Source organism: Nelusetta ayraudi, unplaced genomic scaffold (genome assembly GCF_046127955.1).
Source record: "Nelusetta ayraudi isolate G7.1 ecotype Tasmania unplaced genomic scaffold, CSIRO-AGI_Nayr_v1 ptg000106l, whole genome shotgun sequence".
NCBI lineage: Eukaryota > Metazoa > Chordata > Actinopteri > Tetraodontiformes > Monacanthidae > Nelusetta > Nelusetta ayraudi.
The window spans coordinates 324102-349996 of record NW_027466156.1 but is presented as its reverse complement, the minus strand read 5'-3'; the positions used below and the strand labels follow the sequence as shown (position 1 = coordinate 349996).

General features: G+C 45.2%; 1 protein-coding gene across 1 annotated transcript; it reads right to left on the bottom strand.

Moving 5' to 3' along the window:
- Window positions 1-4600: 4600 nt before the first annotated feature.
- Window positions 4601-21532, bottom strand: crfa4 (cytokine receptor family, class I receptor 4). Its single transcript, XM_076048662.1, has 9 exons — window positions 21075-21532; window positions 13012-13127; window positions 10089-10227; window positions 7744-7913; window positions 7020-7198; window positions 6132-6285; window positions 5932-6019; window positions 5737-5806; window positions 4601-5265 (listed from the first exon to the last, which is right to left on the bottom strand). Exons 2-9 carry the CDS (start codon window positions 13124-13126, stop codon window positions 4624-4626), a joined length of 1557 nt encoding a protein of 518 aa, XP_075904777.1. The 5' UTR covers window position 13127; window positions 21075-21532; the 3' UTR covers window positions 4601-4623.
- Between the last annotated feature and the right edge of the window lie 4363 nt (window positions 21533-25895).

The following is a 25895-nucleotide window of genomic DNA, read 5'->3' as shown; positions in this document are numbered from 1 at the left end:
CTGAGCCCCCACGCCCCACCTCACCCTCGGTCCCCTGCACCCACCCACCCACCCACCAGGCCGGGCGAGACACCCGACACCACGGCTGAAGGGAACTCAGCAATCTGGTATCGAGGTTTTTTTTTGTAATATTTGTTTTTTCTTTATCTTCACTTTTCATGAGCATTAATTTGACGGAAAAGTACTTTGAAATCCATCAAATCCAAAACTTCCTGTGTTTGTCCCAACTTCCGTTTTACTTTGCACTAACTTTATGGACATATTGTATTTTTATATCATTATATTGTACTGGTTGTTTCTTTTACATATATTGACTTGAATTTTTCTTGTAATTGCTGTTATTACTGCATACTGTATGTAATATGCGTAATATGCACTGTATAATTTCTGTAATGAGGAACATTTCCCCAAAGTGGGATCATGAAGGCTTGTATTCTATTCTATTCAATAGTTCAGTTTTTGTATTATTTTTCGTGCTGCAATAGTGTATTTTTGTATATGTACTTAATTAATTTGTGATTAATAAAGTACATATATTGTATTCTATTATTTTATTTCATGCTTAGAAAATGAGTCTATAGGAGTGACTCAGGTAAGGCAGTCATGACCTTTGGCCTCTGGGACGACCTACTGCTCGGCTAAAATGTCGAGAAAAACGCAGCGGGAGAAACGTCGTTTCTGACCAAAAAACAAAAAACTTTTTGTCTTTTTTTAGTGTGAATTTTTTTGTAGGCGGAGAAGATGATACAATTGCGGGGGGGGGATTTCACAGCAACCGTCCCCATTTGCTCGGTTGTTTCCGGTTTCTCTCTCCGACGGCTGAACGCTGTTTGTGTGTGTCTGTGTGTGTGGGATCAGCTGACCCGTCAGCAGCTATTTATAACCCCCGGGGGCCGGTGGCTAATCTGAGTCACACAGTGGCCGATGTGAGCTCACTTTGTTTATTTCTAATTAAAGGACACTGCTTGTATTTTGTCTTAGTTTTTTTCAATTTTCCAACCTTAAAAGGTCCGAACCATCAAATTAGAGATTGAGATTTCAACTCCCTTGGTGTCAAAGAGAAAAGAGAAAAGAACAAAAACAGCAGGATAAACACTAACAAGAGCATTTATTCATTCAGTTTCTCATTTGGGTTTGGCTGTGAAAATAGTTTCATCACAGGCTATTTGAGGTATTAGCCTTAATTAGCCACATTAGCAAGCTAATTAAAATTAAACTTGGCCAATTAGTCCCAACAAACAAGTTGTATTGTATCGAGCTGAGAAGACGAACAAGACAAGCCCAAGTTTTCATCTTTTATTTTATTGCGTTACGAAGTGCACCGACAACATTTGGAAACAAATACAATTTTTTTATTTTCTTTTTTTTAACAGATCAGCGAGTGCATTGTTTGTTTGTTGGTCTTTTTTGTGTGTTTTTTATTCTTTTGCATGTTCTGAAAGCAAACGTTTCCAGGCGGTGCAAGGAGTGGCACATCAGCTCGTCGGCCGTCCCCAAGATTCATCGAACAACAAGACAAGAAGCGATTGAGATAAAAAGGCACAAACGGGCACAAACACCACGCGGCAAAAAGCGATAATAATTTGTCGCCGTCTCGCCATCTACTACTTTCAATTGGCGCTACTTTTTTTTTCTCGCTTTTCTTTTTTTTTTGAAAATAAAATGTAACAAACGCACTGCACAATCTCAGCGATGACAACGAGTCACACGACAGAGCAACACGCTTATGCCCTTCGGCAACAGAAAACAGTTTTGACACGGCGAGGCGTTTTCAAAAAAGTCACCAAGTGGGATTTTCGCCCGCTGATGCTTTAACGGGAAAAAAACAAAACAAAAAGCATAATGTTGATGCTACTGGCTCGTCTGTGGTGTAGCATCTTAGCAAACCCCACCTCCCTCTCCCTGGGAAAAACACACAAAAAAAACCCACAAAAAAATCCAACAGAAAAAGCAGGTCAGAAATCCAAAAACGCTGTTTGTTGTGGAAAATTGCGCGGCAGCATGAGGGGAAATTTGTTTATCCGCTTCCAATTTTCAAACGACTCAAGCCAATATTATTTAATTTCATTTCATCTTCAAAAAGATAATGGGTAAAAAGCTCCAAAATTATCCGAGAAGAGGAAGGAGGAGGAAGAAAAAAACGCTCACGAGAGGGTTTTATGAGTGTCGCTTGTGACGTTTCAAGTAGAAAGAAAGAAAAAACAACATCAAAATCCTCCAAAGTGGTCATTTCTTTGCTTATTAATATGGTTGCTGTTATTTTCCGATTGAATCGCAGACAGACGGGGGCGACAGGGGGAAACACACAGAAAGCTTGCCGGCAGTGGAGACAAACGGATGCAAATACAGTCACGTGACATCACAGACCAGCCAATACTGTCACGTCTTCTTGTTCTCATCTAAGGATGGGGGGAGGAAGAGGCTCGGCTCTGCTTCCTCCTCCCGCATTTCACATCCCAGATCTATCGTTCCACTTTAAAAAAACAAAACAAAAACAGCAGCAAACGACAAAAAAGAAAACAACATCTATAGATCTATAATATACAAAATATTCTTCTGTAATAGTGTTTATCTATTTGTTCAGATGGACAAAGCTTTGTTGTTGTGGAGGGGGAAAAAAAGAAATCTGAAAAGAAGGAAACAGAAGTCTTCCTGAGGGGGCAAGAAAAAGTGACTTCCAGTCTCTCTGAACACGCTTGAGGAGGTGATGGGAGTGAGAATGTGCAACACGGCAGGAAATGTGAACGCACCTGTCACGAACCTTGGAGCATAAGAGTGTGAGAACATACAAAAACAAGGAAAACAAACAAACAAAAAAGAAAACAGAAGGCTGAGCCGTTAAGACTGAACACAAAAACACACAACGGTCATAAGTTACGACCCTGAACTATAAGAAGACAGCAACTGAGTGAGTCTGTGTGTGTGTGTGTGTGTGTGTGTGTGTGTGTGTGTGTGTGTGTGTGTGTGTGCGTGTGTGTGTGTGTGTGTGTGTGAGAGGTGGGAACGCCGAGTAACGTATAAGGCCGACACATGGAATTCCAGAAAATTCCAGAAAAACCAAAGAGTTGCAACTTCCAGCTTCCACAATTGCACTTTTTTAGTCTTTTGCTCCAGAAAGAAAACAACGATAAATAAAACAAAAATATATTCCTGAGAAAGAAATCCTGGAAGGGGGTGGGTTGAGGTGGGGGTTGGGGGAGTAGACCACAGTGTTTGGGGGGGCGTGGGTGGGGATGGGGGTGGGGGGAGGGTGGTTGGGTGGGTGGAGGCGGAGCAGCATTCAGCATCTAAGCAGTTTTCCCGGCGTTAATCCCGTCCAGACCGGAGCTACACGTGGCCGAGCGAGTGAGCAAAAATCCCGCCGGAGAGCCGATTTGCGGGGAGGAATTTCTGTTGGTCTGTTTGTTGTCGTTGTGGCTGTGGAGGAAACACCCGGCCCCGTGCACAAAGTTCTGACAACGTTTATCCAGACTTTTCCCGAGAATCACCAATCTCAACCTTCCCAGTTCCAGTTGGCGCTGACAAGGGAGAGCTCCCCCAGTGGTGGCAACTTGGTATTGCAGCAGCAGTCAGCTACCAGCGGGCTATTGCGTTAGTGTGCTAGCCCCAGGGGAAAATCTTGTGGCATTTTTGACACAAAATCTACTCGATTAGCGTCAAATAAAATAAAGTTGTTTACTTCAGCTTCCTAACACCCAATTTACACCAAAAGCGTCTGCGGTGCGAGCGCGGAGCCACGTGGAAAGCACTCTGTACCCTCACACTAAATGCGTTTCTGAGCAGTGGCGCCTCGCTTGGCAGCTCGACTGGTTCACGCCAGGATTGCAAGATCGCGCGACAACCCAGGTAGTTTTTAGTGTATTTAAAGAAAACAACAGTGGAACAAAACTCTCTTGCCTGTCCCAACTGTGTCTCAAGTATCGCTGTGTGTAAAAAAGAAAAATAATAATAAACCAAACTGCTGGTATCATACAAAATGCAGGTATTGCAAAGTTCACCTGCATTTTGTTCATCATAGTTTCAGATCACCGACTTCCTGCCTGAATGATTCTACCTGCTGCGATTGACGCGGTCGCAACGCGTGCAGGGTGAAAAATAGAATGGCCGCGTATTATGCCAGAGAGGCAGAGAGGGGGTTTCATGCTTCTGGGACGTTTCTGAAGTGCGCCTGCACCACGCCTGCTGTGAACTTGCACTCTGACTTTAATGCCGACTGCGCCGCAGACACTTTTGGTGCAAATTGGGGGTAATGAAAGTATGGAAGTATCCTACAGATCCCAACCTTGAAAAGTCGGATGCATCTGACGCATTTACCTTAGCTTAGCTTACCTAGCTTGAGCATTTGCAGGTTGTTTTTTTATTTTACGCTAAATCCCGCCCCTTTGCTATTAGGCCACGCCCATGCTGCAGCTTATTGCACCGGAGTGGGCTGCTGTTTTTTTTTTTTTTAAGTTTCGATTTTTTTTTTTTTCCCTCCTCGGGTTGAGTTTGCCTCTCACGTCGAGGGTTTATTTTTTTGGTGGGGGGGCAAGTCACTTCCTGTATTGGCAGGAAGTGCCAGGTTTGCACGTGGGCCAGTTCTCACAGTGTTTAGTCTCTCTGTCTCTCTCTCTCCTCGGGGGTTCAGCAGACGGGGAGACTCCGCTCGCCCTCGCTCTTCCTGGCCTGGTGCTCCGCCTGCTTCCTCTTCTTCTTCTCCTCTTCTTCCTCCTCCTGTGCCGGCGGCAGCGCTGGCGGCGGGAAGTCCCGGCAGTAGGCGGGCGGCAGGCAGGGCACCAGGTGCACCTCACCACTCTCGTTCATCAGCTGCACGCAGGTGTAAAAGTCCTGGTGCGTGGCGGCGCAGTGGGCCTGGGCGGCCTCTGGGGCGGCGGCGGAGAGTGGCCCCACGGCGCTGTAGTCGGACCCGGGTAGCGCCACCACCTCAGCCCAAGGCGAGGGGGGGACGTCGCCTGGGGGCGGGGCCAAGCAGTAGTGCGAAAGGCTCTGCAAGTACGAGGCCCGGGTCAGCGCCCCCTGTTGGTGGTGGTAGGCGGTGGCGGCCGCCAATGGCGGGGGCGGCGGCAGCTGCAGCGGTGGCGGGTCACGCGGCACCATCAGGGCCACCCGCTCGGCATCGGCCGGGTGAGCCGGCACGTCGCCGTCCCGCCCCACCAGGTAGACGTCGTCGGCGCTCACCTGCTCCCAAACCTCCTCTGAGTAGTTGGGCGGCCGGTAGCTGTGGAAGTTGCTGAAGTGGCTGTTGATCTCGTCCAGGTTCCCCTTCTGAGGAGAGGTAGAGGGGACGAGTTAGAGCAGCAGCAGACAGGAAGTAGAGAGGCAGAAAAGACGGACAGAGGAGAGACACCCAATGGGGAAGGGAAAAAAAACAGCATGGTAATGGAGGAGGAGGAGAAGACGAAGAAGAGGGAGTAGAAGATGAAGAACAACAGGAGGAAGAAGAAGACGAAGAAGAAGAATGTGATTGTGAGACCAAAAAGAAGGAAAAGAAAAAGACAAAAAAGGAGAGAGGAGAAGATGCGGGGAAATACAACATTTAGGAAGGCAAAAAAAAAAGCAGAGGTCACAGAAGGTCACAAGAGGGAGAACACAGAAAATAAATGTCAATAAAATAAGATAAGTTAATAAATGAAGGATAAGTTGAAGATAAAGGGATGGAAGAACAGAAACAAAAAAGAGGTAGCAAAGACCTCTCCTCTGTGTGTGTGTGTGTGTGAGATTTTGTGCGTGTGTTACCTTCAGCAGCAGAGAGTCAACACCGATGATCCTCGGCTTTGGGATGGGCGGCAGGAGGAAGTCTTTTATTCTGAAGGGGCAAGAGAGAGAGAGGAGGTCATTGGCGGAGCTGACACACACACACACACACGCACACACACACACACACACACACACACACACACACACGCACACACGCACGCGCCAGGTGCTCACCTCCTTCTCTGAGGGATGACTCCGAAGGCGATGACCAACAGGGCGGCGATACCGACCCCAGACACCAGGAGGCGCACCAGCAGTTTACCTGCACAGGTGAACCAGAGAGATTTTAGCGGATTTATTGGATAGGAAAAAAAAGAAAAGCAACACTCTGCTCTGATTGACAAGTGGCACCCCCTCCCTGCGGGTCAGTGCACCTGTGGGCGGCCGGGCCGGGATGCTGAGCGTCAGCTCCGAGCTCCACTTGCTCCACAGCGGTGAATTCTGCGAGCGGCAGCGCACTCGCACCACGTAGTCGCCCACGGGGAGTCCCAGCAGCTCCACCTGCGGCTCCCGCAGCGGCACCTTCTCCTGCGGACAGCAAACGCATTGTCAGCGGACACAGCTGATGCTTCAGTTATTTTTTTTTTTAGTGGAAAAATCTCAGTTCTAGTTCTTCCTTCACCACAACAACAAGCTCCTGGAGGGTTTCTGTGTCGCTTTTTATGTGAACTGAGTGCATTTATTGCCGACTGTCTCCTGAGTGATGACTGCCGCAGCCTGTTTTCAAACACAACTTTATGATCTTGTTTTTGTGGGATAAAAATATAAAAAAAAATATATATATATATATATATATGTATATATATATATATATATATATATATACATATATATGTATATATATATATATATATATATATATATATATATATATATATACATATATATATACATACATACATGTACACACAAACACACACATATATATATATAAATATAAATATATACACATGTATATAATAATATAAATATAAATATAGTTACATTTACTTTTTAATTATTAATATATGAATATAATTTTTACATATAGGTTTTTATTTATTTTTATTTAATATATGAATATAAATACATATTTAGTTTATTTTAGATTTATTTATTGTTTCTTAATTTCATTTGTTCCCATTTTTCTCTCTTTTAAACTTGACCACTCATCATCAATTACAGTTATGACCATAATAATTACAGAAAATCTGCACTTCCGCGAGTGAGCGCAGTAACACTCGGTGTAAAGCCAGGCCGGGCCGGGCCGGGCCAGGACGCACCTTCCAGTTGTCGAGCTCGCCTGCACGGCGGTACTGCAGCTCGTACTGCAGCGTGATCCAGCCATACTGCAGGTCGGAGGGCAGCGGGTAGGTCCAGGACAGCAGGGCGTTGTGGCCCACCTCGTCACCGCCGGCCTCCCGCAGCGTGTAGGTCAGGTTGACCGGCGGCTCCATCTCCACTGGAACATTCAAAACAATTCAAAACACTTCAGAATTATATTCAATTTGCAGTTAAGCAGCAAAATTAAACATATGCAGTATTTGGAGCCGCCAACATCTGCTGCATCTGCTGTGAAGACCAGGCCAGACATCAGAGCAAAGACGCTTTCCTCTGACCTTTCAGTCACACGTCAAGGTCGCACGATAGCGACGGAGCTACACACACACACACACACACACACACACACACACACACACACACACACACACACACACACACACACGCGGCATAAGCATGTGGTTTTTCTCACATGACACAGGCACACAGCAGGCCGCCGGGCCAGTCATTCAGGAAGTGGAGACAGGAATGTCAGATAACAAAACACACACAAACAGACACACACACTACGGACATAAAACTGTGTAATTGAATTGATAAATCAACAAATTAAATTTCCAGGCACAGTAAATTTGAGGTAATGTGTCACCTGACTGCTGCTGGAAAAACTGAAAAACAAAAAAAATCAAATAAAAAAGTATTTAATTTTTATCAGTTCATCCTCACCAATCTCGGCCACGTCCACGCAGTGCTCGGCCGAGGTGTAGTTGCGGCGGGCGGTGACGGCCGTTACGTTCATGCAGTAGAGCTTCCAGATGGTGGTGTGGCGCGCGTCAAAGTGGCAGCTGTTGGGGCCCGACGTCACGTAGTCGGGACACTCGTGTCGCGGCCCTTTGCTGTGAAGAAGGAGAGACAGAAAAGACGTCACTTCTGGATGCGGGTGCTGACGGATGCTTTATTATTTTTTTTTTTAGCTTTCTAATGAAATTGTGATCCTTGTCAAAATACCTTGTCAACTACAATCAATGCCCGGTATGTGCTAATTAACTATAACATACATAAATTATACCTCACCCCAGAAAAATTACATCGATTCAAATCTGATCTGTCAGATAGGTGCTTTAGATGTGACACTAAAGTTGGTTGCTTTTCCACTGTACTTGGTTACATACGAAAGTCAAACCCTTCTGGCATAATATCTGCTCCACTTTAACCAAGATCACCGGAACGTGAATTGTGCCTACTGGGGAACTTAGCAAGAATTTGTGGCTTGCTAAACAAAATGCAACTCAAATTAATAGAAATTGCTCTGTGTGTAGCCAAGAAATGCATCACGGCGTCATGGAAATCTGACTCTGCTCTTCCTATTGACAGGTGGTCGTTTGACATGAATAGTTTCATCCCCCAGGAAAAAAAATCACATATTGCCACCTTTTTGAAAATATGGCAGCCATATCTAGACCATAGCTGCTTGCCTCTTACTCCAAGGACCTAAGTCAGTCACTTGTAATGACTTTATACACTGGCCTTTTCTGGGGAGGGGAGGGCGGGAGGGGTTCCTTGGATAAGTTTTGTATGTATACTGTTGGTATATTGACTCTCTTTTTGGACATATATATATATAGTCACACATACATATACATATACAGTATATACACACATATATATATATGTATATATATATGTATATGCATACACATATACTGTATATATATACAAATTGTATATATATACACACACACACACATATATATACCGTATTTTCCGGACTATAAGCCTCACCCACTTAATTTTTAAAAAAAATTGGAAATGTACATATATAAGCCTCACCGGGCAATAAGCCGCTGATATCTAGGTTGTGAAATTAGATATATATTGGATAGATAGATGGATTTACCGGTAGACAGAAAGATTTCTTTCTTGTTTATTTACATAACTGAACTGATTAGTTTCCAAACGGTGCCGGTAACACAGCAGTAAAAGTGCTGATCAACCAAAACAGAGAAGTTGCACTGAACCCACTGAACCCACTGAACCCACGTCGAACCGCTGTCACTTTGTCTTCATGTGCACTGGAAGCATTAAAGTGGCTTCACGAACACTGAACTCAGAAAGCACCTGTGACTGTTTATCTTCCTCCTGCGCACTGAAAGCGCTGAAGTCACTTTCTGCAGTGTGGGAGTTGAACAGCCTCAGAAGAGCTTCGTCACAAACCTTTTCTGTGTCTATGTCAGTGTTGCTCTCCGTGTCGCCGCTTATCTCGTTTTTGCACTTCCTGCTAAAGCGCCCCCTGGCGGGTGAAGTAAAATCCACAGAAAAGCCGCACCTTTGCATGAACCGCAAGGTTCAAAGCGTGGGGAAAAAAGTAGCGGCTTATAGTCCGGAAAATACGGTATATACACATGTACTTATACATATATATATGTATACATATGTATATATGTATACATATATACATATATATATATATACATATATATATATATATATATATATGTATACATATGTATATATGTATACATGTATACATATATATATATATACATATACATTATATATATATATATATATATATATATATATATATATATATATATATATATATATATATATATATATATACATATATATATATATATACAAATATGTTGTTTGGTTTTTTTCTCTCAGCTGTGAGTGTGCAGCGGCAAACAGGCTGGCAGCAGGCTCCCGTCTGACCTGATTGAACACCCACAACAACAACAACAAGAGTAGCGATCGACCGGCTGGAAACGCCGCGGTGGGCTTAACGGGCAGATTTCACATGACCCAGAACCTTGGGTCGACTTCTAATCCGGGATTTTTGTCAGAGCACAATCAAGAATCCGACTGACAGACTTTTTTTAGAACTTTTTTTTACCCTCCGATTCTCTCGTTGAGTCGAATCCGACGCAAAGATGTTTTAGATCCACGCTCTGTGCATTTGCAGGTCCTAATCTGAGTGTCTCCTTAATCCCTCGCCCTGACTGACTCCTACTTTTACAGTAGAATTAGTAGAATGTATGTGTGTGTGTGCACTGGGTGATACGCACTCGTTGGAGTAGGTGAGGACGTAGGAGACCTGCTCGCCGTCCGTGAGGTTGTCCAGCGGGTGCCACCAGCAGGTGAAAACGTTCATGTCGGGCGAGCGGCAGTAGTAGATGTGGGGCCTGGTCGTCACGGCAACCTCTTCTGTCAAAGGAAATGATAACACAAGCTCACACGAGTGAAGCCAGAGAGGGCGCTCTGTCACAGCCTCTACAATCAAGCGGCTCGACCCTGAGATGAAAAAATTCCAAGGCTGTTTGTTTCTCCTTGCCGGGGGCTTTGCACTGATACCGCGTGACACGGCACTGGAGAAAAAAACAAACAAAAAAACAAGCAAAAACAGCCTGGCCAATCAAATCAGATGGAAACAACAAGGTCCGGTTCTGAGAAGACGTCTGGACCACTTCCTGCCGGAGAGCCTTAGCCGCCAAACCGTGAGGGAAAAAAAAGAGCCTCTCCAAGAATTCCAATCGGCTGAGATTATTTTTTAATTTCACATGCCGAAATGAAAAAAATGAGATCACACGCACACAGAGAAACAACAGGAAATCAATTTATTCCGGCATTCGAACTATGGAGCCGCAGCTCAGACAGCAGGAAAACGTCTGTGGTTTGACTGGTGACAATGAAAGAATCAGAGTGAGCACAGCGAGTCTCACAACAAGAAAATACAGCTCAACAGTCGTAGTAAATTAAAAAAAATGAGAGTTGAGTATCTTTCAAATCATTCATAAAACATCCAGGATGGAAGTGAGGATGACACTGGGATTTTAGTATCGATCTGATACCAAGCACAGGACTAGAATTGCTGATACCGATAGTGTTGACTTGAAATTTCATGATCATTGAATAATTTGTGATTTTGTCTTTAGTTAGCTGGTCATGATTGTGTTAAAACCCAAAATACAGATATCAGGCAAATTAACATTTTTTTTTTTAAATTAAGTAACTACAAAAATCAATAATTTAACGATATTAAAAAAGCTAAAAATACTTCCCCTTTTACTACACACAATGGCTTATGAAAAAAAACAAAAAAAAACAAAGCAAAATATAAATCTAGGGTTCCAACGTCGAGCTTGGAGCAATTTGCCGGAAAAGTGTTGATCTCATGAAGAGTATCGATCAGATACCGATATTCACCTTGGTATCGATACTATCCATATTTAGATGGATACGCCCGGCCCTAGTGTGGAGGTCAGACTGGGGTTTTTGCACTTTCAAAATAAGAGCTCTGTCCTGCAAGTCCAGAGGCCTCAGCTGAACCCGAGCCCCGCTGCGGCCACGGCGGAACATTGAATTGTGTCCATTACAGCGAGACATCATGCGGCCCTCGCACATCAAAGCGGCGCCTGGCTGGGTTCTAATCCTTCAAAGTATGCGAGGCAGCAGCAGAGGCAGCAGAGGCAGCAGCGGCAGCGGCAGCGGCAGCAGCGGCAGAGGCAGCAGCGGCAGAGGCAGAGGCAGCGGCAGAGGCAGCAGCGGCAGAGGCAGCAGCGGCAGAGGCAGCAGCGGCAGAGGCAGCGGCAGAGGCGGCAGCGGCAGAGGCAGCGGCAGAGGCAGCGGCAGAGGCAGCGGCAGAGGCAGAGGCAGCGGCAGCGGCAGAGGCAGCGGCAGCGGCAGAGGCAGGAGCGGCAGAGGCAGCAGCGGCAGAGGCAGCGGCAGCGGCAGAGGCAGGAGCGGCAGAGGCAGCAGCGGCAGAGGCAGAGGCAGCGGCAGAGGCAGCAGCGGCAGAGGCAGCAGCGGCAGAGGCGGCAGCGGCAGAGGCAGCGGCAGAGGCAGCGGCACCGGGGGAACAAACAAAAAGCGGCTTGTTCCAGGGAGCTGTAAGGAGCTCAGCAAGGCGCCGTGGACGATGTACAAGCAGCAGGAAAGAAAAGAACAAAAACGTAGCAACGTGGGAGTGAGTGCAACTGTTGCAGTGCCAAGAAGATGATCAACAAGAAGCACAGATTGTTTGTTGTTTGTCTCCTTCTGGGAAATAGTAAACAGAAAGGAAAAGGACGTTTCTGGCCACATCTCAACATTTTGTGCTTTTCTTTTGGCTTTGTTTATTCATCACATCCCCCCATCGTGACTGAGAACAGTCGGAGTGTTTTTTTTAATTAACAAAGGCTAAGAGTGGCCGTAACAACATTTTAATTCCCTAATTGAAAAAATAAATAAATAAATCATCTGATAAAAAAAAAACAACTAATTGCAACAGTAAATATATTTTTTTAATGATTAATTAACTTGCACATTCAAACCCTGTCGGCTGATTAAGTAGAAATAATATGAATAAACAATGCTGCAGCTGCTGCTGCTGCTGCTGCGGACGCGTTGAGAAAATGGGAATATGGAAAAAGGTCGTCCGGTGGAAAGCAATTAGCGATGCCGCAGCTCAGCGGGGAGGGGCGTTTGGGGGGGGGGGGGGGGGGGGCGGGGGGGCATCGACGTGCTGCCGACACGTCCGGCGGAGCGGAAATAAAACGCCGGACACAGCTGGCGGCTGCCCCCACCGCTGCATCCACCACCACTTTGCCTCCCCTCCACCGAAAAGGATAATTGGCCGTCAGACTGAATGCGCTGCAACTGAATGAATGGAGAACAGACTTCATTTAAAAGGTATAAAAGTTTTTTTTTCCCCCATTCGTGCACGTGAGGAGTCCCGCCGAGACTGAGAACTGGACTGTTTTCTCACCTATGCCAGCGAAGGAGAAAAATTTGGCGAGCCAGGCTGAGCTGAAAAAGGTTAATGTTTTTTTTTTTTTTAAAGACTTGAAAAATCGACAAAGCCACCGTCCCGACCAGACAGGCCAAAATGGGCTCAGCTCATCTGACCTAATCCGCTAAGAAGTTCAGCAGCTGCTGCAGCAGGATCGCACCCAGAGAGGTGGAGAGGGGCGGTGGGTGGGACCTGTTGAAGACACTGCGTTTGCTGCTCACCTTGGCTGTGTTTCTCTTTATATATGATGTCCTGGACCACGATCCTGCTACAGCCGCCCAGAGGCAGCAGGCCGAGCAGGAGCAGCAGCCGCCACCACGACCACGGCAGCAGCATCCTGGAGGGACACGCAAAAAGTTTTATTACAAGAAGATGAAAAAAAAAATAAAGCTGGTGCAACATTTTAAGATTCCACTGTTGTTGTTGTCGTTGGTTTTGGTGTTGTTTTTTCTGGCCAGATCGTCACGAGCAAACAGTAAATTGAAAACCGCCTGAAGGTTGCATGTGTTTGGGAGAAAGAGGGGGAAAAAACAGTAACAAACAACACAATTGACCCGTTCAATGAATTCAATAGAGGCTAATTGTGTTTTAGCGGTGTGACTTCCTCCTGCTCCAGTTCCCACTACTTACAACTCACACTTTTATGCCTGGAGATGGTGTAAAAATTCAATTTATCTGAGACAAAACTAATGGTTGAAACAACGTTGTTTAGTTGTTTTTTCAGCAACCATTTTGATAAAAGATTTTGATTTCAACACTGAACACAAACTGGCAACCTGACTTGAGTTTTGACACATGCGTATTAACACAGAAAATATAAAAACAAGTTGTTGTACAACAGTCACATCTATGATGTTGAACGGTGGGAGGCGCTTTGGAGAATGAGTGAAAAGCAAAGCTTAAAGATGATTCACGATTAAGAAAAATGAACCCAACATATGTTCTGGCTGACCGACTCATTAAGTCTGAAGGTAGAAGAATGGGAAAGAATTTCTGCCGAGCCCAATGAATCTTTTAAACTGATCATAGACAATGAGGGCGGATAATTGGTGGCTTTAGCGGAGAACAAGGAGGCGTTTTGATGCGCCCGCACGTACCCCTCCTCAAACAGCAGTATTAGATCTTCGTGCTGCTCAAAGCTCATTACTCTAATCAGCTTAGCCCGCTGAACTGCGGCGACTCACCATGTCGAGCCATATGGTCACGGAGGGGATGGCGCGGCAGCGCACGTTAGCATCGTGCCGCGACTGCAGCTAATTTCATTCCAACCACAATACCCTAAATTTTAAAAAAAATACGAATCTAACAGCTTGGAAGCTGATTGGACAAACATTTGAAGGAGGCAGCTCAGATCCTTCCATTGTAAGTCCTCCATGGCTAACGTTAGCTTACTGTTTCTGTCTGAACACTATTCTCACTGGTCGGCCAAACTCTAAACAAGCTGAAACCGATTCAAGGTGCATTTCAAGGGTGATCTGCGAGAGACTAAGATCGATATCTTGATCCCGACAGAGGATTAAAGGGTCAAGACGGAAACCGAAAACCAAGGTAGGTGAAAATAACTAAGTCACTTTTTGTAGCCGTGTGTGAACTCACACAGGAGTAATCCCCACCTCAACCTTTAGTGGCACTGGAGGATTTGAAGAAATAGTTGCGAGTCATCCAAAGGCCTCAGATCACCCGGGGACTCAAGATGGGGGTAAAAATAGAGTTCCCTCATCAATGAGCCGAGCCCCTTGGAGAAGCACCTGAGTGTTTCTGGCAATCCATTTGGCCTGTGGTGGCTTTAGAAACACGAACTGGACTAGAAACACGTCAGCACGTGGGACTCTCATCCTCACGCTGACGTCTGATACATGGGAACATAGCCTTCGCCCTCCAATCAGCAGCGGCGGGTGTCACGAGAAGCGGAGGACTTGACTTGCAGAAACACAAGCAATAAAACCTGGGGCGATAAATAAGTAACGAGTAACACCGGAGGGAAAGGCTTTAAATCGAGATGGCGTGATGGTGAAAAAACACAAAACACAAAACTCTGTCAAAAGTGTCTGCATCACAAAGTCGCTCAGTGCAAAAATACACCAGGGATTATGAGGAACGCGCCAAAAATTACGTTTTTCTGACAAAGCAACCTTTGTGTCCTCTGTGAAAACCTCTTTTTTCTGGAAACAAACCAGCGGTTTGTTTCCCGTCGAGGACTCGGCCTACTTTGGTCTTTTGCTCTTTGTGTCCCTTGGAAGTGGTGGGGAAGGCCCGCCGCGCATGTGACCGGTTGGCCAGTGGGGGAGGAGTGGGAGGAATCAGAGAGCTGCATTCTCACCCGGTTTTCGACTCTCCAGATTTTTCAGAGCCAATTAACTTGAGGAGCTTGACTGAGTCCATCCTGTTTGCACTCACCTGTTTAACGGAGCTCAGAGTCAACTGCTCCGTCCGATGTTGCCAAACTGAGACGTTCAAACAGGTGGAGTTGCATGATCAGGAGATGTTATGAGCGTGCCAATAACAGCGTTGCGGGAAAAATCCTACATTTTTCCTCAATGGGATCAATCACGCTGCGGCCACGCTCATCGATAAAGGTGATGCGGCCGTGACTCTCCGAACTCCCAGTACAAACAACTTAACCCAATAAGGACGAGTATTTTCCTTGCCCCCATCGCAAGGTTTTAATTCGATTCGAACTTCATGCGTCACGACTTAACGCAATTACCGTTTATGAATTTTAGACTGTGAGCGGACAAAATTTTAAGATTTTCAAAAAGAAAAGAACGGACAGAATCAAAATCAATCAATCCGTAAAACTCGAGAGTATTAGGGCAAAAAAAACTTTGTGGTGGAAGTCGCTAGAGCATAGGACCATTGAGTTTTATACCCATATGCAGGGAAATGACTGCGCTGCACGCTTTGATCTAATGGTTTAACTGGTGGGGAACCTCCAGTGACTTCAACCAGAGAAGGATTCGGAGAATTGGAAGAAAAAACAGGAAGGAAGAAAAAAGGGGGATTGTTTCCTTTGGTTCTCGGAATTCGGATCTTGTCTCTAATTCCCCCGACAACTTCTACCGCGAGCTTCATCCCACTGATGAATGCAGCGGCACTCCGCTGGGAGGTAGAAGAAGAAGAAGTAGAAGGAGAAGAAGAAGAAAGGAGAAAAAAAACACGACTCGCCGGTTGCCCAGGCTACCGGGAGCCCCTGCAATGAGCGGTGTAGGCGGTCGGATCGAATGCCACCCACCACCGCAGACCGCCCAACCGGCTGCCGTTGAAGTTTCAGGGCGGCTGACAGGTAAATCCATAGCAGCTCCACTTTAAATCATCCCAACAGCGGGACGCCAGGACCACGTTCTTGCTTCAGACGCCGCCTTTTCACCGTCTTACCAACCGATTTATCGACCTGGTGCAGGTGAAGCGGAGGGAAGTCGTTTGCACCGCCTACTGTGCAGCATCTGATGACCTTCAAGTCATTAAAGATGATTCTAGTCATTGTTACAAAAGGTCCAAACTGTGTGTGTGTATGTGAGAGTGTGATTAACATTGATTAATAATAAGCTGATCAATATGAACGATTTCACAAGGTAAAGATGTGGTTGTAAGACTCTTCCAGAAGAAGCATCTTCACGAGGTCTTCATTTCACACATATATGATTGTTGGTGTTTTTCTTTTTTTAGATGTTACCTTCGCCTCGAGGAAAACTGTTAACATTGAAACATGCCAAGGTACGAAAACAACATGTAGAAAAGAAAAACACCAACAATCAGAATTCAGTTCATGGTAAAAATCTAATTAAAATCAAAACCAATTTATTTGTATAGACCTTTACTATCACAGAAAGGTACCAAAAGTCTCCATAAAGCGATAAAAACAATGCACGGAAACTTAACAGCAGAGCACTTCAGTGCTGTAGGGTGTTAAAAGTCTTCCAGAGGTACATAGACAAAATAAGTACACCAAAAAACAAGATTGCTCTAGTCAGAGTTGAACGGCAATCTAAAAAAAGTGGGTCTAGGGGTTCGATTTAAAAGGGCAGAGGTGACAAACCCAGAAATTTGGAACTTTCACTTCTTTCGAAAAAAAGCGGAGTTGTTTTAGATCCAGCTTTTACAGCAACGAAAAACAACGTCCACAGTGAGGGTCCATAACTCTCTTGCAGATACCAGAGTGGCCATTAAACCCATGTGAGGGAGCGTGGACCAATGAGATACCGGCTGGAGCCACGAGTCTGTGTGCTCACGTGTCAGCACTCACACGTATTGAGCAATAGGAGCAATAATCAACACCCACTTGTGTGTGATGAAGCGAAACATAATTGGAAGTGGCAGCAAAGGGATGATTAATCTTTTTATACACCTGAACAAGTCGTTTCAGGTGCTGCAGTGGGCACAGTGAGTTTTGCCGCTTAGCAACTGGATGCTACTTGGAATGAGACGACAGAATACCTGCTGCTTAAACATTTTCCCCACAGCAAGTCAACGCGTGTTTTAAATGTGTGCGGCAGACACCAGGACACTTTTGACCTTGCAATGCAGCTCTATCAACGGGACATGAAGCGTGAAAATCTGTCAAACATCATCACACTGATCAAAAGCATCAAATTTCAGCTAGACGTTTTCTCCGAAAAACTTTTCCACGAGTGAAATGCCACAGAGTTGTGTCTGTATGTGCTGTGCAGGAACGACAACGTGTCTCCATGACACACAAATACACACACGCACATACGCGCACGAATGCTGGTGGACTTTGCGGCGGTGACTTTAACCGTCATGTACAGATTGCAGCCGCGATACGTCTTATCTGCGCGACATCCGCCCATCAGAGTTCATGCAGTGCCTTGGGAAACACACACAGACACACACAGACACACACAAACACGACGCACACATATGCAACGCACAGACCCGAGCGGGCTGGCCGGCTGCATTCGATCCACAGGGTGTCACATGCGACGATGCATGCAAACCCGATCCCGAGCGGTGACGCCAGAGCACGGCAGCGGCGGCGTCCACTGTAATCACGGCGGCGTTATGCAAGTGGCCCCTGGTACCCGTGGTGGCGGGTCGTTACTGATCATGTGCACACCAACGTGGAAACAATAGCAGGGGGTAAAGGTTAAGACCACACCCTGGACTGCTGGAGGGTTGTTTTTTTTTTTTTTTTTTTAATGAACTGATGTACCACCAATCATGTAAAGACCGCAGCCTATCATACGATTTAAAAAAAAACTTGCAAAACTTACGAAGCAACAAATCGCAGCTTTGACGAGACAATTCCGGCTAACTTTCTTGCACTTCTAGCACGACAATCTTGGTTCTTGAGAGCTCTGTGAAAGTATTCTGCATCCAGCCACCAGGGGGCTGCTGTAAGTAAGTAAGTAAGTAAGTAAGTTAACACCCAATGTAAAGGACAAAATCACACACACACACACACACACACACACACACACACACACATATATATACATACATATATATACATATATATATATATACATACATATATATACATACATACATACATATATATATATACATACATACATATATATATATACATACATATATATATACATACATACATATATATACATATATATACACATACATATATATACATACATACATATATACATACATATATATACATACATATATACACATACACATATATATATATGTATATAGAAATGTATATATATATATATATATATACATATATATATATACATATATATATATATATATATATATATATATATATATATATATACACACATACATACATACAAACAAAAGATCTCTGGCTGCCTCTCACCCTAACAACACACACTTGCACACACACATACACACGAGCAACAACAAATTATCCCATATTCTTATCAGCGTTGTTGCCCTTTCGCAAGTATAAAACGTAATCATCCATGGCCCCGGCTGGGGGACAGCGGACGCCCGAAGCTTTCTTCCAGGATAATTGCAAAAACATGGCGGTAAAAGGTCAGGAGACATGTGATGTGTGAGCTGCTGTCCGGCGCCAGACATACACATCTTTAGTTGCGTTGTGTTCCGCCTCAGCGCGCAGCAGCCCCCTGTTACACAATAGACTACGTTAAACATTAGAGGGACGGGCAAGCTGTAGAAATCCCCCTTCCATTATCACGCATTGAGCAGCAGATTCTGATGGAAATCGGATTTGTCACTCATTCCAACTCAGATGACATGAAGAGGGGAGGTATGGTCGCCTTCAGAGGAAACTACTAAATAACGTTAGTATGGATACCAAAGTGAGTGTCGGTATCAGGTCGATATTCAGATGGTGAGATCGAAACTTTTGTTGCAGTTTCTCTTCTGGAGGTCCAACCACGGCGTTGAAACCTTAGGTTTATATTTTATTGATTTTTTGTTTTGTTTTTTTGCAATTTCGTGCTAGTAATTTTTTACTTAAACAATCGTGTGTAGTAAAACGGGACTCATTTGATTATTATTATGCTGTTAAATTGTTTTGTATTGTACTTAGTGAATTAAAAAACATGTTTATTTGCCTAAAATCTTTGCCGTGTTTTACTCCCATCATAACTAACAGAAGGCCAAAATCACAAAATGATTCAATCATCATGACATTAAACAAGCAAAAGTAACAGGTATCAGTATCGACAATACTATCCCCATATTGACTTGGTATCAGATCGATACCCCTAAATTGCATGGGGTGAATGGTTTAAAACATGTTTAAAAGTGTATCACACTGTTTTCTGTTTGAGCAGCAGAAGAACCAATGTTGTTTACTGTCAATGAAAACTGCAGACACGATCCAGAGCTTCATTGGTGCCTGGCCCGGGGTTTGTCGGATCTGGCCTGATGGGATATTAAAAAAACAGAGGTTGCTGGAACGGATATAACAACTACTGCAGGATCAACTCCCTCTGGGGTCGATACAATGCGACTCACGTCACCACACCCCGCATACTCTCAACATACAAATATCGATTACACCGCTTCAGTGGCAGGAGTTTCTCCGAGCGCATCTAATGCGCTGACGTCTGTAAGGGAAGCTCCGCCTCCAAATGATGAATGGAATAAGATGGTAGGAGTGAAAAGGGGGTAAAATTGGACAAAACACAACATTAAAGATGATCAATGACTGAGACGTTCCTCAGTTTAGTGGTGGTGCGATCACTATACGGTATAAGGTGACACAAAAAAAGCTTTTGAGTGCGTCCTGATAGATTGACGCCCCCTTCATGGTACCGGCCTGCGCTAACCCCTCCGAGTACTTCGGTGTCATCTATGAGAGATAAACAGTGTAGTAAGTGATGATAAACCCGCCTGCCCTTGACTTCACATGACTTTGGAGAAATCAGGAGATTCCAGGTTTTTGCTGCAACGAAAACTAACGGTGGAGCGTTTGCAAGAGCGTCCCGCCTACTGTCTCGAGGGACCTGCGGAACAGTATTTGGACGTAGTATGTTCACGACGCAGCGAGGGAACGGACACAGCTGTGGGCAAACGTGCTGGCTGCCCTCTCGCTTGCCTGGAGGTGTGGTCGGCTTTTAAGGCCTCGTCTTGTCTTATCTCTTCTAACACAGCGATCACAGAAGGAGGGATGTAATTGGGACAAACTTAGTTATGGCTGTTCAGAACTTCAGAACTTCACTGCTGTTATTTGCATCTGTCTATCTTTAAGAAAAAAGACAGCAAAGCTCTTCTCATTGAATCACTTAGTGTGAGCGTTATGTAAAGTCAGGCCCCTGATGACATGCAAAAAAAATGTGCATGGAGAGTTTGGGTACGGACAAAAAGTTAAAGACGTTTGAGTAGGGCAGGGTCAAAATTCCTACAAGGATAAACCCAAAAACAACAACAACAACGACAACAACAAGATACAGTAGATAGATACTTTATTCATCCTTCACAGGAAATTGAACTTTATTAAACATAATTAAATTAACAATTCAATTTCCTGCGAAGGATGAATAAAGTATCTATCTATCCAAGATACTACAATGTGCATATGTTACTTCTTTAAATCCAGCCCACCAGCCCACAATTAATTAAAAATAATCATTTTTAAGGCTATTGACAACGCAAAACATAAGGATGCCAAAATAAATTCAATTCAATTTGTGTGTTTAAAAAAAGCTGACAGAACGTCAAGTTCAAAGAAAAAAGTCTCTCATTGGCAAAACGGTCAGTGCAGCTAATGTTAATCCCCCCCCCTCTGTTGACTGGTTAAAGACAACTTTCAGAGAGGCGCGCGCACACCTGCCAGAGGAACACGTGCACGAGCCAGCCTCACCTCGACACCTCGCCGATTGGAGGGCAATCGGACTAAGGGCACCGCCGCCGTTCCTGGGACCCGCGGGAGAAGAGAGCGACTCCTCGGCGCAGACCGTAGCCCGGGGACGCTGCCGTTAGTCCGGGTGAGCTCCCTGCCGAGGCTCGGTCGATGGGTCGGAGCGGAGCGGAACGCGGCGCAGCCGATGTGGGCAGACGCAGCCGCGGAGCTCAACTGGAGTGCTGCGTTCAGGGACGCTCCAGTGCAGCTACTACAGCTTCGCCTCCGCCTCCGCCCCCTCCTCTTCCTCCTGCTCCTCCTGCTCCTCCTCCACTCCCTCCTCTTCTGTAGGGAGATTTTCCACCACCTGGCTTCGTGTCATCGGCCAGCTGGACATCAGCAGTGGACCAAGTGGAGTGGAGTGATTGAATACATTAGAAGGACAGGAAATCTTTACCACTCAACTCTGAATCATCGTTCAAATTCCTCAAAGTTTGTCTTGTTGTTGTTGCTGTTGTTGTTGTTTGTTTGTTTCTGCTTGTTTAGGTAGAAAACAATTTGTAAAGAAAGTTAAAAAAAAAACACAATTACACACAAAATCCAAATGTTCCTGAAAGCATATAGCAAACTACGCTGATAATGATTAGTAAAAGTAGTTTTGATATACATTTTGCGTCACTGAGCGTATATAGTGTTTCGTATAAAGGGTTGAGCCTGCAAACAGCTAACAGTCCACCCACCTTGGCATTTCTGCACTTCGAACTGGGCCACTGAGGAAATGCCTTCTGCCAGTGTTTCAAGGAAACCAAAAAAACACCTCGTAGCTGAAAAAAAATCTATTTATTTATCTTTTTAATTTTTGGCCAAAGACTCTTCCCAGGTAACCATGAGACTGCCCTTTACTGCCACCACAATAAATACAACTTGTTTGCCCACTTTTGTTCAAATGCACAAAGCCTTCACTGATAAGCTTTTTAGTTGTTTTTTTTAGAAACTTTTATTTTAGGTAAATGTCTGGGAAAATTTGACCAATGGGGAGACATTTCATCAGGCGTTTATGACTTCAGCTTTCCTACTGTGAACTGATGCTCTGTTGGACCTTCAACATGTCTGGAAGGGGACAGAAACAGCGAGGCGGAGCCAACACCTTCCTGGAGGATGGTTGTTGGCACCAACCTGGGAGCAGAATTGGCGCCCCATTTAGCACAACACGGGACTTTTCAACAATAATGACTTTTTTAAAATTTAATTTAGAAAAGCTCTCTTGACTTTTAGCAAGACAAAAAGGCAGATTCATAAAAGGCAGATCCACCCACCTCCCTCACCTCCTGCTCCCACCTGCCCCAGGCGGCCGCTGTTAGCAAGCGGCTATGTGTGAAAGAGCAGTCACCTCGGATCAGCGCTAGCCCTGCTCTCCTAATCCCATTAAATCCCAGAGCGGCCCATTTGGTGTCTGTGCGCCGCTGCGAGGCGCCGACCGTGTGCTCCTCTGTCTGCTCCGCTCACTGATGCTTTTCAAGTGATCGCTCGGCGATCACTTCACTACCGCCAGCAGGCATGACTCAAATCAGCCCGAGTCGATGCGTCCTCCTTCCTCTGACTTATTGGGCCCCCGCTGAGATGAGATGAGGGATGTGCCTGATTTTAGCGAGAAACTTTTCTACTTTCCTGGGTCAAAGGGTGGACTGTATATAAGAGAGTTCTCACGGCTGCATGAGAACTCAGGAAGTGTTCCCATGGGCTCTTTCCCAGATGTACATGTGAATTAAAGTGGATGGATTTTAGGGGGAATGTTCACTTCTGAGGCTTGGGCTGTAGGAGCACTTCACCAAAACTGATAAACCGCAACCACTGTGACAGTTCAACCCTCCAAAGGGAAAATACCACGAGAGCAATCAATCAATCTGAAGGGAAAATTTAAGTGCATTTGTGTGTCAGACGTTGGCCTTTTTTTTCCATTTTTTTTTGGTGCGTCGCCACGTGCCCGTACACAGTTAGCGCTGAACTGGCAGACAGATGGCTGCGGTGGTGGTGGTGGTGCTTGGGGGGTAAAAATGCATAATTCAGAGCGAACACGACTATAGCTTAAAAGACGCAGAATGAGAAACACGAGATGTGACAGAATGAGTCCCTCACCCTCTCAGACGTGCATCTGGGCAGATCTGCAGGATCAGTCTGACCGCGGCATGTAGATCTCATCACTACTGGTCTGTCCTCACCGCATATCAATGCTCCTGCCTGGTTGCAGACCGACGGCTTGTAGGGTGGTGGACGCTCCTGTTGCTGAGAACACCAATGACAAACGACATCCGCATGGAAAGATTGAAATTCTGTTCATTTGCAAAACAGGAAGCTCATGTAACAGCGCGGGCAGAGTTCAAGGGGAAATTTCATGGAAGACTACCATGGTCGCATTGCTGTGGTTTAAGGGGAAAAAATTCTTAAAAAATGATGCCAAAATAAGGGAGTGTTTTGCAACAAAATGATCACAAAGGTATCACGCTAACACTGGCTGATGCGATCTTGCTGCTGTGTCACCACAGTGAGCTCATAATAAGATTCCACAATACATAATAAATAATCATCTGCAAACTGGCGTGATGTTGCAAAGATTTCAGTCGCTCTAACGCCAGCTAACAAAACAATCTCAATGCTGTGGGAGCTAATGTAGCCTAACATCACGATAGCTCATCAGAGCTACCGTGAGTTGAAATGGCTGTCGTGCTAAAATTAGCAGCATTAACATTAGTGATGAAGAGGTCTGCATCGCAGTTCTTACATGTTATTGCGTAATATTCCTGTGCGAGACATTGAAACAGATGTTTGGCGCTGTGGACTTATGTATTTTTTTAAACCCGTAGCCCCGCTGCTCTGTGTGCGTCCTCAAGTGTCGTTCATGACGGCCCCTCACGAACGCTCTGCGGCGGCTATCTATTGCCGTGACGCATAAGCGTGGCCCAGGGATCATGTGCACAGATGTTAATATGACCCGATGAAACTGCACGTTTGCATGATGAGTTGCCCGCAGGGTTGCCGGCGCCTCGTGATGGAATCCGACCATGATCGTGTTCATTAGCCCCCAGTTTCTCGTTATGTTCTAAGAGATAAAAAAAAAGAACCTACACTGTGTCATTGATGTTTTTCTCCCTATGTGGAGTAATTCCTCCACATAGGGCTGAGACACATGAATATTAAGGGGGCTAAGTAAAGGGTGAATATGCAGCGATGACCCACTAATCCCCACAAATTAACTCCTTGACAGGCCTTTCAATATTTACTCGGTTACAGTGTTTTGGTGCCGACTGTCGAAGGGTTGGCAGCCTGCACCAAAAGCAGCGCTCACATGGTGTGTAATTTCGTCGAAAGGCCTTCTCGTGATTTTCCCTCCCTAAGCTCGGAGCGGATTAGGTTTAATCTGCTGTGTGGTGACTGTGACCTCAACACCGACCTATTTGCACAATGCACAAGCGTCAACATCCTGCCCGGCGAGAAGTCTGAGCAGCCAAGTGGACCACTCCATGCTCGCTTTGCTTTTCCTGACAGTTCTTTACTCCGAAGAATGCAGATATTGCTGTAATGGCAATTACACCCCACAAAAAAAAAAAATTCTAGTCAAGTTCTACTCAAAGTACATTTTATGCTCTAGTTTCTCAAGAAATCCTGGTGGTAACTACTTGCAAAGTCCTGAAGTCTTATTTCAATTGTTAATACATTCACAACAGCAGTGTAAAAGTTCATGACGCAATAGAGAAAAATCTATATGTGACCTCTGCTTTGCCACCCACTTATTCAACTCTTCCTGGAACTGCTCTTCATTTCTTTTGAGCTCGGCTCTTGCCGCTATTGATCTTCGCACCGCTGTTGCCAAGGAGTCGACGACGGTTGGAGAGGCAGAGCAGAAAATGCAAGGATGAACCTGCGAGACCTAAGCAGCGGTACAAGCGAAGGAGTTGGGTTCCATCCCAACGTGCTTTTTTGTGGCCATTGGCTGACCCCTGAGGTGCATTTGGCCAACAAACAAACACCACTACCGTCCAACAGGTAAAAAAGAAAAAAAACTTTCTGAGGTACCCAGAGTCAGGCCAAAAGCACTTATTCAAGATAAATCAGTAGTCAATGAAAATAAATAAAACCAATTTTAAAAGAAAAAAAAAAACATTTTTTAAAACATGCTTTTTTTTTTGCAATACAATAACTGAGGGAGCTAAATTTTAGCACAGTGTTGCTATTGTTGCTCAGCTCAGCACGGGGCAAATAATGCAATCAGCACCTATTTGCTCTGGCACCATCACTCATAGGGATATTTTGCTCCTACGTCAGAGCCGCGGTCCTAGAATGTGGGACAATAGGGATGAAAAGGGGATAATAAAAAGTGCGCGGCGGCACATAAAGTGGGACGCCGGGAAACACGGCACTGTGTCAGGAACCCCCCCCCCCCCCGCCCATAACCACAACGTGTTTGTGGGCGAGGGTTTGTGTAAGATTATGCCGCTTCTTGAGGGTAAACGGTTCGATGTTAACGCCTATGACCTGCATGGAGGGATTATACCTGTTGAACTGACCTCAATATTTGTGTCAGTAATGGGCCCTCACCTGTGGTCACCAGCTAGGGGGCAGCAGAACACCAAAATGGTCCTGATGCATTTTGCATTGAGGTCACCTTCCATTTAAACGTCTTTCCAGGGAAACTTTGCCCAGCAAAGTTGCTTCCATGGACTCAAGTCATGTGAATCTATGGGATGTAATCCCTCTGGAGCCCCACCAGTGATCTGATCGGAAATAATCCTCTGGGAAGGTCCGATTGTAGTCTAAACCCAGAATCCGTAAGCCGAGATAACAGCC

Excerpts from the sequence above, each read along its gene's own strand:
- crfa4 (XM_076048662.1), bottom strand. The coding sequence starts at position 13,126 with ATGCTGCTGCCGTGGTCGTGGTGGCGGCTGCTGCTCCTGCTCGGCCTG. Across the intron at positions 7,199-7,743 it reads CGTGGACGTGGCCGAGATTG|TGGAGATGGAGCCGCCGGTC; the intron begins GTGAGGATGAAC and ends TGAATGTTCCAG. Across the intron at positions 6,020-6,131 it reads CCCGGCCCGGCCGCCCACAG|GTAAACTGCTGGTGCGCCTC; the intron begins GTGCACTGACCC and ends TCACCTGTGCAG.